The sequence below is a fragment of the Geotrypetes seraphini genome, chromosome 14 (genome assembly GCF_902459505.1).
Source record: "Geotrypetes seraphini chromosome 14, aGeoSer1.1, whole genome shotgun sequence".
Classification (NCBI taxonomy): domain Eukaryota; kingdom Metazoa; phylum Chordata; class Amphibia; order Gymnophiona; family Dermophiidae; genus Geotrypetes; species Geotrypetes seraphini.
Genome location: NC_047097.1, coordinates 59,108,926 through 59,124,440, shown reverse-complemented (window position 1 = coordinate 59,124,440; position 15,515 = coordinate 59,108,926). Strand labels below are relative to the sequence as shown.

General features: G+C 45.2%; 1 protein-coding gene across 1 annotated transcript; it reads right to left on the bottom strand.

Annotated features, from left to right (window-relative positions):
• Window positions 1–1,432: 1,432 nt before the first annotated feature.
• SELENOH (selenoprotein H) lies at window positions 1,433–11,391 on the bottom strand. The gene is made up of 5 exons (XM_033919456.1): window positions 11,210–11,391; window positions 6,994–7,150; window positions 6,590–6,735; window positions 4,835–4,963; window positions 1,433–1,652 (listed from the first exon to the last, which is right to left on the bottom strand). Exons 2-4 carry the CDS (start codon window positions 7,143–7,145, stop codon window positions 4,866–4,868), a joined length of 396 nt encoding a protein of 131 aa, XP_033775347.1. The 5' UTR covers window positions 7,146–7,150; window positions 11,210–11,391; the 3' UTR covers window positions 1,433–1,652; window positions 4,835–4,865.
• Between the last annotated feature and the right edge of the window lie 4,124 nt (window positions 11,392–15,515).

Sequence of the window (15,515 nt, the reverse complement as noted above, 5' to 3'; positions counted from 1 at the left end):
ACAGTGTCTCACACCGCAGGCTGCTAAGCAAGATGGAATCGATGGGGTTAGGAGAGACACTAACTGCATGGGTCAATGATTGGCTGAGTGGCAGACTTCAGAGGGTGGTGGTTAATGGTACCCTCTCTAAAACATCAGAGGTGACCAGTGGAGTGCCGCAGGGCTCGGTCCTGGGTCCACTCCTTTTCAACATATTCATAGGGGATCTGACTCAAGGGCTTCAAGGTAAAATAACACTATTCGCCGATGACGCCAAACTATGTAATATAGTAAGTGAATGCAGTTTACAGAATTATATGGTGCAGGACCTGCTTACATTGGAAAGTTGGTCCTCAACTTGGCAGCTAGGCTTCAATGCTAAGAAATGTAAGGTCATGCACCTCGGAAGCGGAAATCCATGCAGGACGTACTTTTTGAACGGAGAAACTTTAATTAGGACTTCAGCAGAACGAGATTTAGGAGTAATCATCAGTGCAGACATGAAAACTGCCAATCAAGTGGAGAAGGCTTCATCTAAGGCAAGGCAGATATTGGATTGTATCAATAGAAGTTTCGTCAGCTGAAAGCCTGAAGTCATAATGCCGTTGTACAGGGCCATGGTGAGACCTCATCTGGAGTACTGTGTGCAATTCTGGAGGCCACATTACAGTAAAGATGTGCGCAGAATTGAATCGGTTCAGCGGACGGCCACCAGGATGATCTCGGGGCTCAAGGGTCTTTCATACGAAGAGAGACTGAACAAATTGCAGCTCTACACTCTCGAGGAATGTAGGGAGAGGGGAGACATGATCGAAACATTTAAGTACCTCACGGGACGTGTCGAAGTGGAAGATGATATTTTCTTTCTCAAGGGACCCTCTGCCACAAGAGGGCACCCGCTCAAACTCAGGGGCGGAAAATTTCATGGCGACACCAGAAAGTATTTCTTCACAGAGAGAGTGGTTGATCATTGGAACAAGCTTCCAGTGCAGGTGATCGAGGCAGACAGGGTGCCAGACTTTAAGAATAAATGGGATACCCATGTGGGATCCCTACGAGGGTCAAGATAAGAAAATTGGGTCATTAGGGCATAGACAGGGGGTGGGTAAGCAGAGTAGGCAGACTTGATGGGCTGTAGCCCTTTTCTGCCGTCATCTTCTATGTTTCTATGAAGTTCCAGAGAGACACAAGTCAATGACAAAATATAGTTCTTCACAAAAAGGGTGGTAGGCTCAAGGGATGGGTTCCAAAGAGACACAATGAAGTTAAAACATGGATAGCCACAGAAGCTCTCTAGATACAAACTGAAGGTAAGCCAAGAAGCAGCTGCAGTCCAAGGCCAATTCAAGCAATTAATCTGGTGGACCTGAGGAGCTTTGCAGTTCTCATCTATAAATTTCCCCTCCTAATCAATGCAGCAGGAACACAAGTGTCCTAAAATAAAGCATCTCACTCACTTTTCAATATTTATTCCTTTATTAAAAACAAAACCATAAAACAAAGATTTTGAAAACAGGTTGCCCACTACTCTTGGCATCTGGTAAGATCCAAGCTTTATCTTCTCAGCCATCTCATTTGCCAGAGCTCCAAAAAGGCATCAGAGGTACGACTGGGTCTGACAGCCCATTAGTCGCTTCTCGTCAAAATATTCCAGCATCTAAGATTTCATGGCTCTAGAGGAAAGAGTGCAGAAAATAGATGAAATTATAAAAAAATTGAGTGTGCAGTGCATCTCCTAGTCGTGAACTAAAGTGGTCATTTCCTCTCCTGGGGAAATATTGTGCAAAATTCCCCTCCTACACATTATGCAAAACTCAGCACAGGGCCCAAAACAACTCATCTACAGGCTTGTAGATGCCCCCCCAAATAAGTGCTGTCCAGTTTGTTCTATTCATTTTCTTAGGCCTTTCCAAGCCCTGGCACTCAACACAGAGGACAGCAGCTGAATTGCCAGGCCACATTCTGCTTGTCTGCCACACTGGCCACAACAGACACTGTTTCCCATGGCTAGCCGCGGGTAACCCACAAGAACATGGGAAGAAAGCGACTGGTTGCTGCGGGTACGGGGACAAAGCCATTCACCACCCTGTAGAGCAGTGAATAGCCTTGTCCCCACAGTACAGATCTGCTGCGAGTTGCCTCCCATCCCACCCCTCTCGGTCAGCAGCCCCCCCCCCCTCATGATCACAGGTGCAGCAGCAGCCCCTGCACCCTCCCTCTCTGGCTCCCTAATCACTGGTGACAAAAAAACCCAAAACAAACCTGGAACTGTCCTGGGTTGGCCCCTTAGCACCTCCTGGGGCGGGCCTACCAGCCAGTTGGAAGCTTCCTGCATGCAGCGCTGCTCCGGAAGTTACATCGGAAGGAGGGACTTGGCAGCAAGAAGGTTCGGGCCAGCGCTGCATGCAGGAAGCTTCCAACTGGCTGGTAGGCCCACCCCGGGAGGCACAAAGAGGCTGACTCAGGAGAGTTGCAGGCTTATTGTTTTGGGGTTGTTTTTTGTTTTTTTGTTGCCAGCGATCGAGGAGCCAGGGAGGAAGGGTGTGAGGGCTGTTGCACCCTCAAAGGAGGGAGGGGTTTGTTTGGGCTGCTGGACTAGCTGGAGCTGAAGGGAGACAGCTGCTGGAACTGGTCTGGGGATTGGTGGGGGGGGGGGGAGTGAAACAGGTGCGGGTCCCATGTGGGTGGAGTGGAGCTGGAGAGAAGGGAGAGGTGCCAGACTCACACCTGTGCGCTGAAGGGAGGAGGAGAGGTGTTGGACCCATGGGAAGGGGGTAAAGGAAAGGGAGAAAGGTGCATAACTTGCAGGGAAGAAGAGAGAGAAGGAAAGAGAATAGCTGAACCAAGGAGATGAAGTAAGAGCAAGTGAAATATTGAATATAGCGGCGGGAGGGAGGAAAGAGAGTGTGAGAGACACATTGGTGTAAGAGATGGGAGAAGCTGGACACAGGGCGATATACAAAAAGAGGGGAGATAGTGGGCAGGGAGAGAGAAAGAAAGAAAGACGGGATCAGGGAGAGAGACAGAAAGAAAAGACGGGGTCAGGGAAAGAGACAGAAAGAAAGACAGGGGGTCAGGGAGAGAGAAAGAAAGACAGTCAGACAGGGCCAGGGAGACAGAAAGAAAGGTAAGACAAAGAAAGAAAGAGAAAAAAAGAAAGAAATGCCTAAGTCTACACATCTATTCTAGCACCCGTTAATGTAACGGGATAAAAAACTAGTATTAATAATAAAAACATCGAATTAAGAGATAAATTTATCGAATAATACTGGTCTTAATTTCTCTTCGAAAGGCGCTGTAAGATAACATGGCTCCGCTAAAATAGTTACCCAACCAGGACTGTTGTTTGTACAGAATATTGTTTCTTTTTAAACTTTAATACGATAAGTTCATAAACTACTCAAGGCTTGTGCGGATGGGATCAAGTGGGTTTGCAGGGATGGGGGCGGGGACAAATTTTTCCCCACGTCATTCTCTAATGGCAGCGAATGGGCACAATTACGAGATAAGCCTAAGTAGTGTGTGGCAGGACCTTCGAGTCCGCAAGTGTTACCCTTATCATTCAGGCATTATTGGACAGCTATCAAGTATGCACCTTATCAAGGCACAGAAGGAGCAGTGGACTTTTTTTGTTGTTCTTAAATGCATTGAGATGGTTGCTAGAAAAACCAGACTGAATAATCAAATAAAGAGGTTATTATGGATGTGGCTAGCCAGGCTGCTGAGCATCCCATTATTAACACCCTGTGAGACACAGGAATTTTCCCCTTAAGACTTAAGAAAAATTTATGGGTTACCTGGAACAAAGAAACAAGAGGAAATATACCTAAGGAACTGAAGAGAAACACGATAGATAACACTTTCTTGCAGTTCTTTGGTAGTTCCAGCAAAATTGGAACCAGTATTCATTTTGAACACTACTCAAGTACTCTTCACTTCCTTTATTTTATATCCCTCCCCACCCCCTCTAATCCATGCATCTAGTTTGATGAACAGCCAGGGGCCATGTGCTGGGCTCCTTCCACATCTAGCCACAAAACCTCCTCCTCTCATAGGGACTGAATACAGCATCTATAGCTCTGCCTGCCAACTAGAGTTGTGCGGGGACAGAAATCCCACCCATCCCCGTCAGGATCCTCTCCATCCCCACCCATCCCCGCAAGGAATTACCTCCATCCCCACCCGTCCCCATAAAAAGCAGCAATTACTTCTGACAGGATCATCAATTCCACAGTTTCTTTTGCTGTTTTCCTTGTGGAATCTCTTTGGTGGAACCCTTTTTTTGTTTTCTGTTCAGGTAATTAACTTATAAACCCCCTCTTTTACTAAAGCTGACGTGTCCATTATATTATATGGATGAACTCTGCTTCCAAAGCCTTCCATTCCTGTGGGAGTCCCGTTGGCTAGAGGGGGGTCCCCGTGGGAGTCCCGTGGGTTAGGGGGGGGGGATTCCCGCAATCCCTGTTCCCTTGCACACCTCTACTGCGAACCCAGCACTGCTTTCGAGAGTTCATTAAATCCAGCCTCTATTGTCCTCCCTCATGTTCCCTTAAGATGCCTAAGACAGCCATCCTCTGGTATTTTGACACAACAAATAAAGTTAGTTGTCTCCACCATAAGATGATAGTTAAGAAACATTTTAAAGAAAGCCTGCCACCTATTCCAACACCCTGAAACAATCTAAAATGCTGTTCATGTAATCCAGAGGGTAAAAATGCTGCTGTTCTGATAAAGAATATTAATAAATCACCACCACTGGAGATTTCATGCTCTAGATAACAGATTTTTTTAAAAAGAATACTGAATAAAGCCCAATGTAACTTCTCCTTTAGCTCTTGAGCCACATTGTACTTACTTTCTCCGAGATCTCTTTATGACTTCGGTTCTTACATATTCTCTCTTAAAATACCGACAACCTGAACGGGTTCCGGAAACTTCAGCTTGCGTGGTGGCCCCTTCTTAATCCCCGTCCACAATTCCACTGCTAAAATTCAGAAGAAGAGAAAGAGGTCACAAAACCAAGAGTCTGAACTGGCTCTGCCATGAGGAAGCTTACATCAGAAACTTGGCTTCTTGTTATTTTTGGGGAAACACGGTAAATAAGACAGGGTCTTATAGTAATTTGTGTTCCCAAAAAAAAAAACCCCAAAACCTCAAAAAAATGCACTAATGCATATTTTTTGGGGAATGGCTTATTTATTTTCATGTACAACAATCATCTCTCCCTTCCTCTCTACCACCCCAATTCTTCCTTTCCTTTCTCTCCACCCCCCAATGTGCAACATCTTTCCTCACGTCTCACCCATCCCCTTGTGCAACAGCTCTGAGGCCTCCAAAATCAGCAGCAACACTCTGAACGGGCTGCTTCACAGCCTTCCCTGCCGGGGCTGGGCCTTTCCTCTGCAGCGTCTTTCAATCTCTCCCTTCCCTCTGTGCAGCGGAACCCCACCAAGAGCCTGACATACCTCCCCTCCAAAACAGCAGTGGCAGTGCTCTGAACGGGCTGCTTCGCTGTCTTCCCCACCAGGGCCTTCCCTCTGCTGTGTCACTGAGTCATCAGTGACACGGCAGAGGGAAGGCAGCGAAACAGCCCGTTTTAGAGTGCTGCCACTGCCGCTGTTTTGGATTCTTTTGGAGTGGAGGTATGTCAGGCTCTTGGTGGGGCTCCACTGCACAGAAGGATGGGAGGGAGGGAGGAATAAAAAGACACTATAGAGGGAAGGCTCGGCCCCAGAAGGAAAGGCTGCAAAGGCCCGTTTAGAGCGGTCGCTGTTTTTGAAGGCCTCTTAGAGAAAGCTCATTGGTTACCCATAAATTACAGAATCGCCTATAAATTAGCACTGCGGACACATAAAACACTAATGAACAAAGCTCCCGCATTCTTAGATAGACTCCTAGATCCTTAAGATCTGAGGAGAAATCTCTCCTTTCAGTCCCTTCCTTGAGATTCATTTTTACGTGGAGGGATACGATTTTTCCTGTTACTGCACCACAAACTTGGAACTCCCTTCCAATACATATCAGGGAAGAAAAATCACTTAATAAGTTTAAAGGTCTTTTAAAAAGCTGGCTCTTCAAGGACGCTTTCAATTGAGCAGCTCAAACTCTATAGAACTCAAATATTCTTCAGTGACCTAATATCCTTTGAAATGAAAATTATCCTACTGTTCTAACCCTATATGCTCTCTTTTCTCTAAAGCCTTGTAGTTCAACCCGTTCTCCTGTTTCGTGTATTGTTATAGTCTTAAAGTACAAGTTATGTGTGTCTTTTACTAAAACCCTGTTTTTATATTTGTAAATCGCATTAAATTATGATATTGCGATCAAATCAAATTTTAAATAAACAAAAAAAATCCAACCAAAAACTGCTGTACAAGGGGATGGGTGAGAGGCAAGGAAAGATGCTGCACATGGGTGGGGGGTGGAGAAGAGGGAGAGATGACTGGCAAATCGGGCAGCACTAGTGTCGGGGAGTGACAGGGTGGCTTCGGGGGTCGATCTTAACTAGGGCTTAATTTTGGGGTAGGACTTATATTAGGAGCATCTTTAAAAATCACGCTAGGGCTTATTTTCGTGGAAACACGGTAATTATTACATGCAATAAACTTACATGTTCCATTCTCCTTTACCAGGGTTACCTCAAAACTGTTTCTTCTTGGTTTGTTTGGATTTACCTCCACCTTGAGGTCGGGAAAATCTTGGCGCAGTGCCTGACTTACTGCATCAGCATTGCGCCCATAAACGCGTCAGCTTTTACTAGTAAGAAAGAAAAACATTAACAACATTATTCTGCTGGAGAAAAAGAGGTTCCACTGTGGGGTGGGAGACAAAGAGCAGGGAAGGAAAGCGTAACAAGGAGCAGGCAGCGAGTGTAGATGAGTAGAGGGAAAAAAGCTGGGGAAACAAACATGAACAACAGAGAAAGTGCAATAAATATTAGGTGTTATTTTTCTACCAGATCTCAAGATTCGTTAAGAGTTTGTCTCATAACCCGTAAGTTGATAATGCTCTCACCAGTGCTCAATAACGATGTGACCAGCCACGGTCTCGCCACCTGCATGGCTTTTTTTTGGTGCCCTCTCTTCAGTGTCATTGGCTTGTGTGTCTACATTCCTATTTGATGGTTTAGGGTTCACAGCCTTCCTCTTCCTGCTCTTCGGAGCCATTATTCCTGCAAAGGAAGCAGCTCATAGTCAATCATATCTTAACTGAAACTTTGGGTATATTTAAGGGTGAGGGACAGCCCTGCAATTTTCTCCTGTTCTTTTGGGCTACCAAGTCAATAGAAACAAGAGCAGGTGGTCTCCTTGTCTGGGCTTTCATTTAGAACTCCAAGTTGCTTATATACCGTCTATCAATGGAAAATGTCTAAGATTAGGTACTTACCTTGTTAATCTTTTTTCTAGTAAATAGGCACATCATTCTTTAACATTAGGTAGTGGACATTTTTCTGCTCCGTCCCCCTTACTCTGAGCTGTCTAACTCTTCAGTTCGTATCAAAGCAGATGGTCAGCCCTACTCCTATCAAAACATTTAAATAAGAAATAGTCATGAACCACTGAAAACATATAATGAGGTGGAACAAACAAGCTAGAGAATGACACGGGGACAAATTTGTTCCCATCCCCGCAGGAACTCAATTTCTCCGCCCCGTCCCCGTGAGTTTTGTCGTTATCCCTGTCCCATTCCTGTAAGCTCTGCCTTAACCGCACAAGCTTCGATGATTTTAAAGTGCTTGAGACTTGTGCAGAGGAGGACGGAGCTTCCAGGTGCAGGGACAGGAAAAAAAAACTCATGGGGATGGGATGGGATGGGAAAAAGGAGTTCCCGCAGGGATGGGGAAAAATTTGTCCCTGTGTCATTCTCTAAAACAAGCCACATACCCGAGTGCAACCTGCATCAACAGTCCTGGAGCTCTGAATGATATTCCTTGATTCCTTTGCGAAATTCAAGATGGTTACCACAGCAGCGATTCTGGCACTAAAAATGTCTCGTGGGAGCTACTAAGACCCCAAAAATAAAAAAATTCTAAAATTAGGATTTTAGGGGTGGGGAATCCTGTCCTTAGCCAAAGAAACCTTCAAAGCTCCCATTTAGAGATACACACCCCTGATTTTGTCTCAGACCAGACATTGCACCCTCCCAATTATAGGCCCTAAAGCTAGCCACTACAATGTACTATTCTGAAATGTATAGGTCCATCTTCCTTCTCAGCCCGGGGGGGCTGTAAACGCTGCTACTGTAATATTCCCCGCTAGGATTGACAATTTTGGCCACCCCAACCCAACCTACAACAAATCACCATATACAGGACACAGACCATGAGATCTGTCCACTACTGGCCTTAGTTCTTTAATGTACACTCTTTGTTTTCTAATTAGGGATAAAATATAGGAAGGATGTATATTAAAGAACTAAGGCCAGTATTGGACAGATCTGCATGGTCTGTGTCCCATATATGGTGATTTGTTATAGGATGGACTGGGGTGGGCATCAATGTGACCTCCACTAATATGGAACAGGATGTTACTGGCCAGACTTTACGGTAGACATCTTGCAAACAACAGGATGGTTGGATAGGCTGGAGAGCTTGGACGGCAACTTCAGCATTTGGAACCTAGGACAATACCAGACTTTACAGTCTATGGCCCAGAAATATCAAATAAGAGACAAGTTAATCTAATCATGTATTTTTTTTTAAATAGGGATATCTTATGGGCAGACTGGATGGACTGTTCAGGTCTTTTTCTGCCATCATTTACTATGTTACTATAAGCTCTTCAGCCTGTACTCATTGTGCCATGCTGGGAGCTGCCTAGGCTGGAACTGCAGCCAGAGAAAAAAGAAGGACTTCTCTCTCAGACAAGTCTGAAAAGTAGATAGCTCGTGTCTTCGGACTGCTCCCAAGTCCCTCTGACCAGACTGGAAACAGAAACCCCACAGGAACAGGCACGCAGAGGAAAGCAGTCAGCCCGATCCTTGCAAAAATCCTCCATAAAACTCAGCAGGCATTTCAAGCTCTCTGTGGACAAAACCTGGAGCAAGCCTTGCTCTCAAGGGAACAGTCTCTGAGCACCTGGACTGTTAATGCCGGCTGGCGAAGCAGGCTGCCTCCTTGGCTGCAGATTTCTACCTAAGAGTCCGCATTCTTCTGCGGCCAGAGATGTCCTGAAACCAGGAGCCTCTGCAGCACCAAAAAAACTCCCTCACAACCAGATAATAAAACACAAAAATTTAAAAAAAAATAAACATGAGAAGAAATAGGCTATCATCTCACGTGTAAAGAGAGAAACTGAGGAGTCCAGAGTGAGGGATGGTGAAGCAAAAACATGTGAATGAGGTTCTTCTTTACACAAGATCTCACTACCCGTATGTTCAAGAGTGATGTGCCTATTGCACGAGAAGCAGTTTTTACATTCAGATAAAAGGGATGGGACTCGATATACTGCTTTTCCTGTGTGGTTTACACCTTTTAGACAAGTACTTATTTTGTCCCTGGGGTAATGAAGTGTTAAGTGACTTTGCCCAGAGTCATAAGGAGCTGCAGTGGAATCAAACCTCAGGGTGCTGAGGCAGCCGCTCTAACCACCAGGCCACTCCTCAAGCAACTCCCTAGAAAGTTGCACTGGAATTGGGATTGCAGGAATCCCACAGGGATGCAGAAGCTGCCCTTGAAACACCAGCTTGGAACACTCATTGGTTGAATGGTGAATAGTAAATGTGTGGGGGGGAAGGGCAGACTACAGACACCATCATTGCAAGGGCACCAGCACCTCTCCTCTTTGCCCCTCCCCCCATTCCTCTTGAAATGTTCATCAGCACGAGCAGCATCTTCCACCTGCCGCTTGGGTCGGCCTCATCTCCCTTCTGACATTATTTCCTGGTCAGGAGACCAGGACGTGATGTCAGAAGGGAGCTAAGGCAAGCAGCAGGTGGAAGATGCTGCTTGAGCCAGGTAATAGTAAGGTGGGGTGGTCGCTCGGCATTCTAATACTGGGCACCAACCTCCCTAGCTACCACACTGATGAATACCATCCAAAAAAACAAGGGACTCTGGGTTGGGAGGAAAACAGAGGACTGTAAGTAAATAGGACTCTTGCAAATATGGGTGGAGATGGAATCAATCTTAGTGGTACAGGCGGGTATGGGTTAGATTTCATTAAAGATGGGTAGGAAAGGTGACATTTCTATTGCCGTGCAACTCTCTACTCCCAGCTCACAGACCAGACATTGCACCCTCCCAGTTATAGGCCCTAAATCTAGCTACTATAAAGTACTATTCTGAAATGTATAGGTCCAGGGATCTCAAAGTTCCTCCTTGAGGACCACAATCCAGTCGGGTTTTCAGGATTTCCCCAATGAATATGCATTGAAAGCAGTGCATGCACATAGATCTCATTCATATTCATTGGGGAAATCCTGAAAATCCGACTGGATTGTGGCCCTCAAGGAGGGACTTTGAGACCCTGTATAGGTCCATCTTCCTTCTCACCGGGGGGGAGGGAGGAGGGGGGCTGTAAACACTGCTACTGTAATACTCTGTTGACAATTGGCTCAAATCACCTGGTGGATTAAATGCAGGATTGAATGAACTCAATTGTACCTAGCGCTAGACCAGGGGTGGACAACGAGGGCCGCAATCCAGTCGGATTTTCAGGATTTCCCCGATGAATATGCACGAGATCTATTTGCATGCAATAGGAGGCAGTACATGCAAATAGCTCTCATGCATATTCATTGGGGAAATCCTGAAAACCCGACTGGATTGCAGCCCTGGTTGCCCACCCCTCAGCTAGACTACTAGTGTTTGTATTCATTAGTGCAAACCAGGACTCAAATCCTAATCTGCCATCTCTATGGATTAATCCTTTAGGCTTTTCAATTTCCCGCCCTCCCCAGCACTGAGAACATAATTTAAATCCCCCTTCTACTTTGCGACCCTCAACTGCTGCTACTACAGCATCTCCACCCCAACAAACCTGGACCGCGAGGCGACGCTACCACCTTCCAAGATCACGCGGCGCAGCTCTAACAACAGCGCTCTAGAATCCTAGACAGAACCATGTAATCAGCACGGGGACAGGTTATATTCTACACTGACATTACAGTGTCATATCCCACAAAAGCGGCTGTTTTTTTTATTTTTTTTTTAAACTAAGTTTGTTCATTCATTTATAAATATCTAACAAAACAAAACCCCGCACTAAGCGGTTCTAACTCTGTTGCTTACCTTTTCTCAATTCCCCTATAATCAGTTGGTTTTTCCCCTTTGGTCTGCTTCCGCCGCCATTAAACCTTTTGAAATGGTGACGCAACAAGAACTTGGCCCCGCCCTGAGGCGTGGAAGACCGTACGTGACAAGTAGTAGGCGCGGCTAGGACTGCGCAAACGTGGGTAGGGGATTTAAATGATGTACAGTTGCTTGCTGCATATGTTTAGTATATGGTTTGGGGGTTCTTTTTCAGGCTCTCCTTACTACTGAGCTGTATGGTGCCGAATCCTTTCTTTTGTAGTGCCCTTCATTTTCTTTCGTTGTTAATATTAACTTGTTTCATTGCTATTGCGAAGTATATGCCTTTCAACATTCGGTTCACATAGGCGTTTGTTTGATTATATCTTTTTTTTTGCGGTTAGTTTCATACCTTAACCACCATGGACCCCTGAGGAAGGCGTGTTATCAGAAACACTGACCATGTCGGGTCCCTTGGTTGGTAATAAGGTTGTATATTTACTGCATTTTTATTGGTTTAATAAATCACACCTGCATCTTGTACATAATGTGCACTTTGTGTGTTGTTTTTTTGCTTGTTGCTTGTTTCACTGTAGACTACGTTGGATTTTTTTTTTTTTTGTGCTTTATAATATTAACTTGAACCATATGCTCAAAACTCACGGGGCCTTTTCATGATCGACGCTAAACCAGTGAGCATCAATAATGTATTTTACCTACCCAAATGGCAATGCGGTATTTTCCTGTGCTTCCTAGCAGCCTCGGACTCTGCTCATATTGTATAATGAGGTCATTAATATTAAAATTCTGGAATCAAACTGAGGACATGTCTGGGTATATCTGGACGTCTGGTAACCCTAGTAAAAACGTACCTGATTACTTAACCCCCCAGACCAACTATGCATGCATTGTAATATTAAATGTGAATTAGAGAATTACATGGGGAAAAAAATTGTCCGTCTCTGCCCCATCCCCATGAGCTCATTCCTGTCCCGTCACTGTGAGCTCCGTCCCGCCCCGTCATCATGAGCTCAGTCCCTGCCTCCACATATATTCCTCCTACTATTACTATTAATTATTTCTATGGTGCTACCAGGCGCACGCAGTGCTGTACAGAGTCACAAAGAGTAAGAACATAATCCCTGCTCAAAAGAGCTTACAATCTAAACAGGCAAGACAAACAAGATGTCATGGATACAGTTAAGGGGAATGGTTAATCAGCTGGCTGGGTTGGAGGGCAGAGGGGAGTACAGGACAATCACACCATTGTGACATCACTGATGAGGTTGGCTCTTATTGGTTGAATGAGGCATTATGACATCAGAGGAGTAGGGTTAAGGATTGATAGCTATATCAAAAAGGTGGGTTTTCAGTCTGCTTTTAAACAAGGGAAGGGGCTTGATGGACAAATTTGGGTAATTTATTCCAGGCATAGGGAGCAGCTAGATGAAAGGAACGGAGTCTGGAATTCGCAGTGGAGGATAAGGGTAATGCTAAGAGCAACTTATCTGAGGAACGGAGTTCTCTGGGAGGTGTATAAGGAGAAGCAAGGAGCAGCAGACCATCTTTTTTCTATTTGCACATGGTTACGTAATATAACTCTTCTTATCTCACTGGTGCCTAGCATGGCTCTTTCACTAGTCACCAGCATAGCACCTTCCACAGCTCCTTCTAAGCAGCTTCTGTTTTGACTCCTTCCTCTATTCTACCTATCCTGCTCCTTTATACTAACCTAATAAGTTTCAAGTTTATTAAAATTTTTGATTAATCGTTGTCTTTTTTTCAAAGCGATGAACATACATATATATAAATAGAATTAGTTAATACTCAGTGCCTATCAGTTTCTCCTTTACAATGTCACTTGTAACAACATAACAATTGTCCTATTTTCCCCCAACTCTATGCCACTGTTCTCTCCTTCTCTTCACCTGTCTACCAATGTTTCCTATTCCTCTTCCCAACAATCATCTCCCCTCTTCTGTACAGTAGCTACTGTTCCCTCTGTTTGCCTACCAAGCATCACTAAATTTTCTTTTACCATTCTCTCTTGGTTGCCTCATTCATCTTTTGTTTCCTTCCTGCTGACAGTTCTGAACTATTGTCAAGCAGCTCAAACTCACACTGAAGGGCTCAGAGACCTAGGAATGGAAGAAGTCAAAATAGAAATACAGATGGCGGTAGGAAATAATATGGAAAAGTCGACAGAATATGGAAAATAGGCTGGAGAAAGCAGGATAACAAACAAGGAAGTGAAACAAGATGTGACAGGACTAGAATCTGGGAAAATATATAAGCGGTAAGGATAAAGATGGACGCAGGATGGGAATAATTTAAAAAACTGTACCAAGCAATAGAGAAGGAATTATAAGACCTGCAAGATCCACCATGGCACATCAAAGTGTACAATACCATGAAGAGCATCTGTTCTTCTCCACCCCCTTTACCTGATCCAGCAGCTCCTGCCCGCTGCAGTCCAGCAGCTCCCTTCCCCTTACCACTTTAATTTTCATCTTAACAGGAAGTTGCGTCAGAGGACTTTCTGGCAGCGCACACGACTTCAAGGCTCCAGTGGCTTAAGATGAAAATTAAAGTAAGTCTGCAAAGGGAAGGAGATGCTTGAACTGCGATTGGGAGGAAGGAGGGGGCAGCTGGACCGCACGATCTTCAGCACGATCCTCAGTTAACTGCGGGGACCAGGCCATTCACCACTCCACAGGGTGGTGAATGCCCTTCTCCCTGAGGCAACCATTATTTTTTTCATCCCCATTTCGGTGGGTAACACTCACCGTGTGATTCTCTAATGTGAATATAATGTTAACGGTGATTTGGAAATCAATGTGTTGAGCAAAACACTTACCCGCTCCTTCTCCCTTCTAGACCCCTCAATCTTCTACCATGTATCAGTCTCCTGGAACTGTATCCTTGCACTACTGAATGCGTTAGTTTTGTAACTATAACCCATTCCACACACTGTAATTCTGTAACTATGTCATTTGATACACATCTGTATTATGAATGCAATGCTGTAACCCGTTCTGAGCTCCCCTGGGAAAACAGACTATAAAACCAAATAAATAAAACGAGCACTCTGAGCGATGCCTTGGTGATGAACAAAATGAAGCAGTTTTTTAATGCTCCAAAATCACTTATAGGTCTCGAGGTGCTGGTAGTGTTAAAAAAAAAAAAAAAAAAGCACCGGAGCGGCAGGGGAAGCCCCGAAACAGCCTCCTCCTGCCTCTCATCAGTTCAGGACAGAAAGAGTAGTTTGTTTTTGAATGTTCCCACTCCCTCCTGCTTCAGTCACATAAACCCCCCAGTAAAGATCAGCAGGAAGGATGCATGCCAACTCCCTCCTACCTTGGCTACCCAGACCACACCCCTGTACCTTATTTAGATGACCAGCAGGAGGGATGCCCACTCCCTCCTACCAACAGGCCCGCCTCTTCAAAATGGTGGGCCTTCCTGATTCATCCTGGGATGCACTGGGAGGGGCCTAAGATTCTGGTTCAGATATCTAAGGCAACCTCTCTGCGCATCCCAGGATGCACTGGAAAGACCCACCATTTTGAAGAGGCAAACCTGCCAGGAGGAGGGAGTAGGCATCCTTCCTGCTGGTCATCTAAATAAGGTATGGGGTGGGGGTATTGAGGGGCATACCTCCTTCTGATCTTCGTTAAGGGGGGGCTTGGTGGCATGAGGGAGTGGGCATACCCCCTGATTTTTTTTTTTTAAGTTTAGGGTATGAAGGAGTGAGCCATCACTGGGGTGGGTGGGGAGCATCCCAGCATAACTTTTTTTAATGGGCACAGATGTTCTGTATGTGTATCACATGCACATTAAAAAAATACTCTTCCTGCCCTAAGCAGTAGGAGGCAGCTTCAGGGCTTCCCCTGCTCGCTCTGTGCATGTGTCCATTGCTTTCTCCAAGGACTGATTGCATGAGATTTCCACAAACCTTCGCGAGCCTGATTTGCATGTGAGGTTTTTGGAGCATTGGTCTCCATTTTGAATCCAGACAATTTACCGGCACCACAGCAACCCACCGGATTTTAAAAGCTATTTTAGAACATCTGGCCCATAGTGTGTACCACCTTAAGAACAGAACTAGCTTTTAATCAGTTAGTTGCACACCTGAATTCACAGCTGTGTTGTTCTGCAACTGAAGGATCCATATTTTACTCAGTCATCAGTGTCTCTGGATCCTCTGCTCTTGCTTCTGCAGATCCTTCGAAACCTCCCAAACCATGAGCTATTTCTTCTTCTACCTCAGGCTCTTCTGGTGCCAATGGTTCTTCCATCACATATC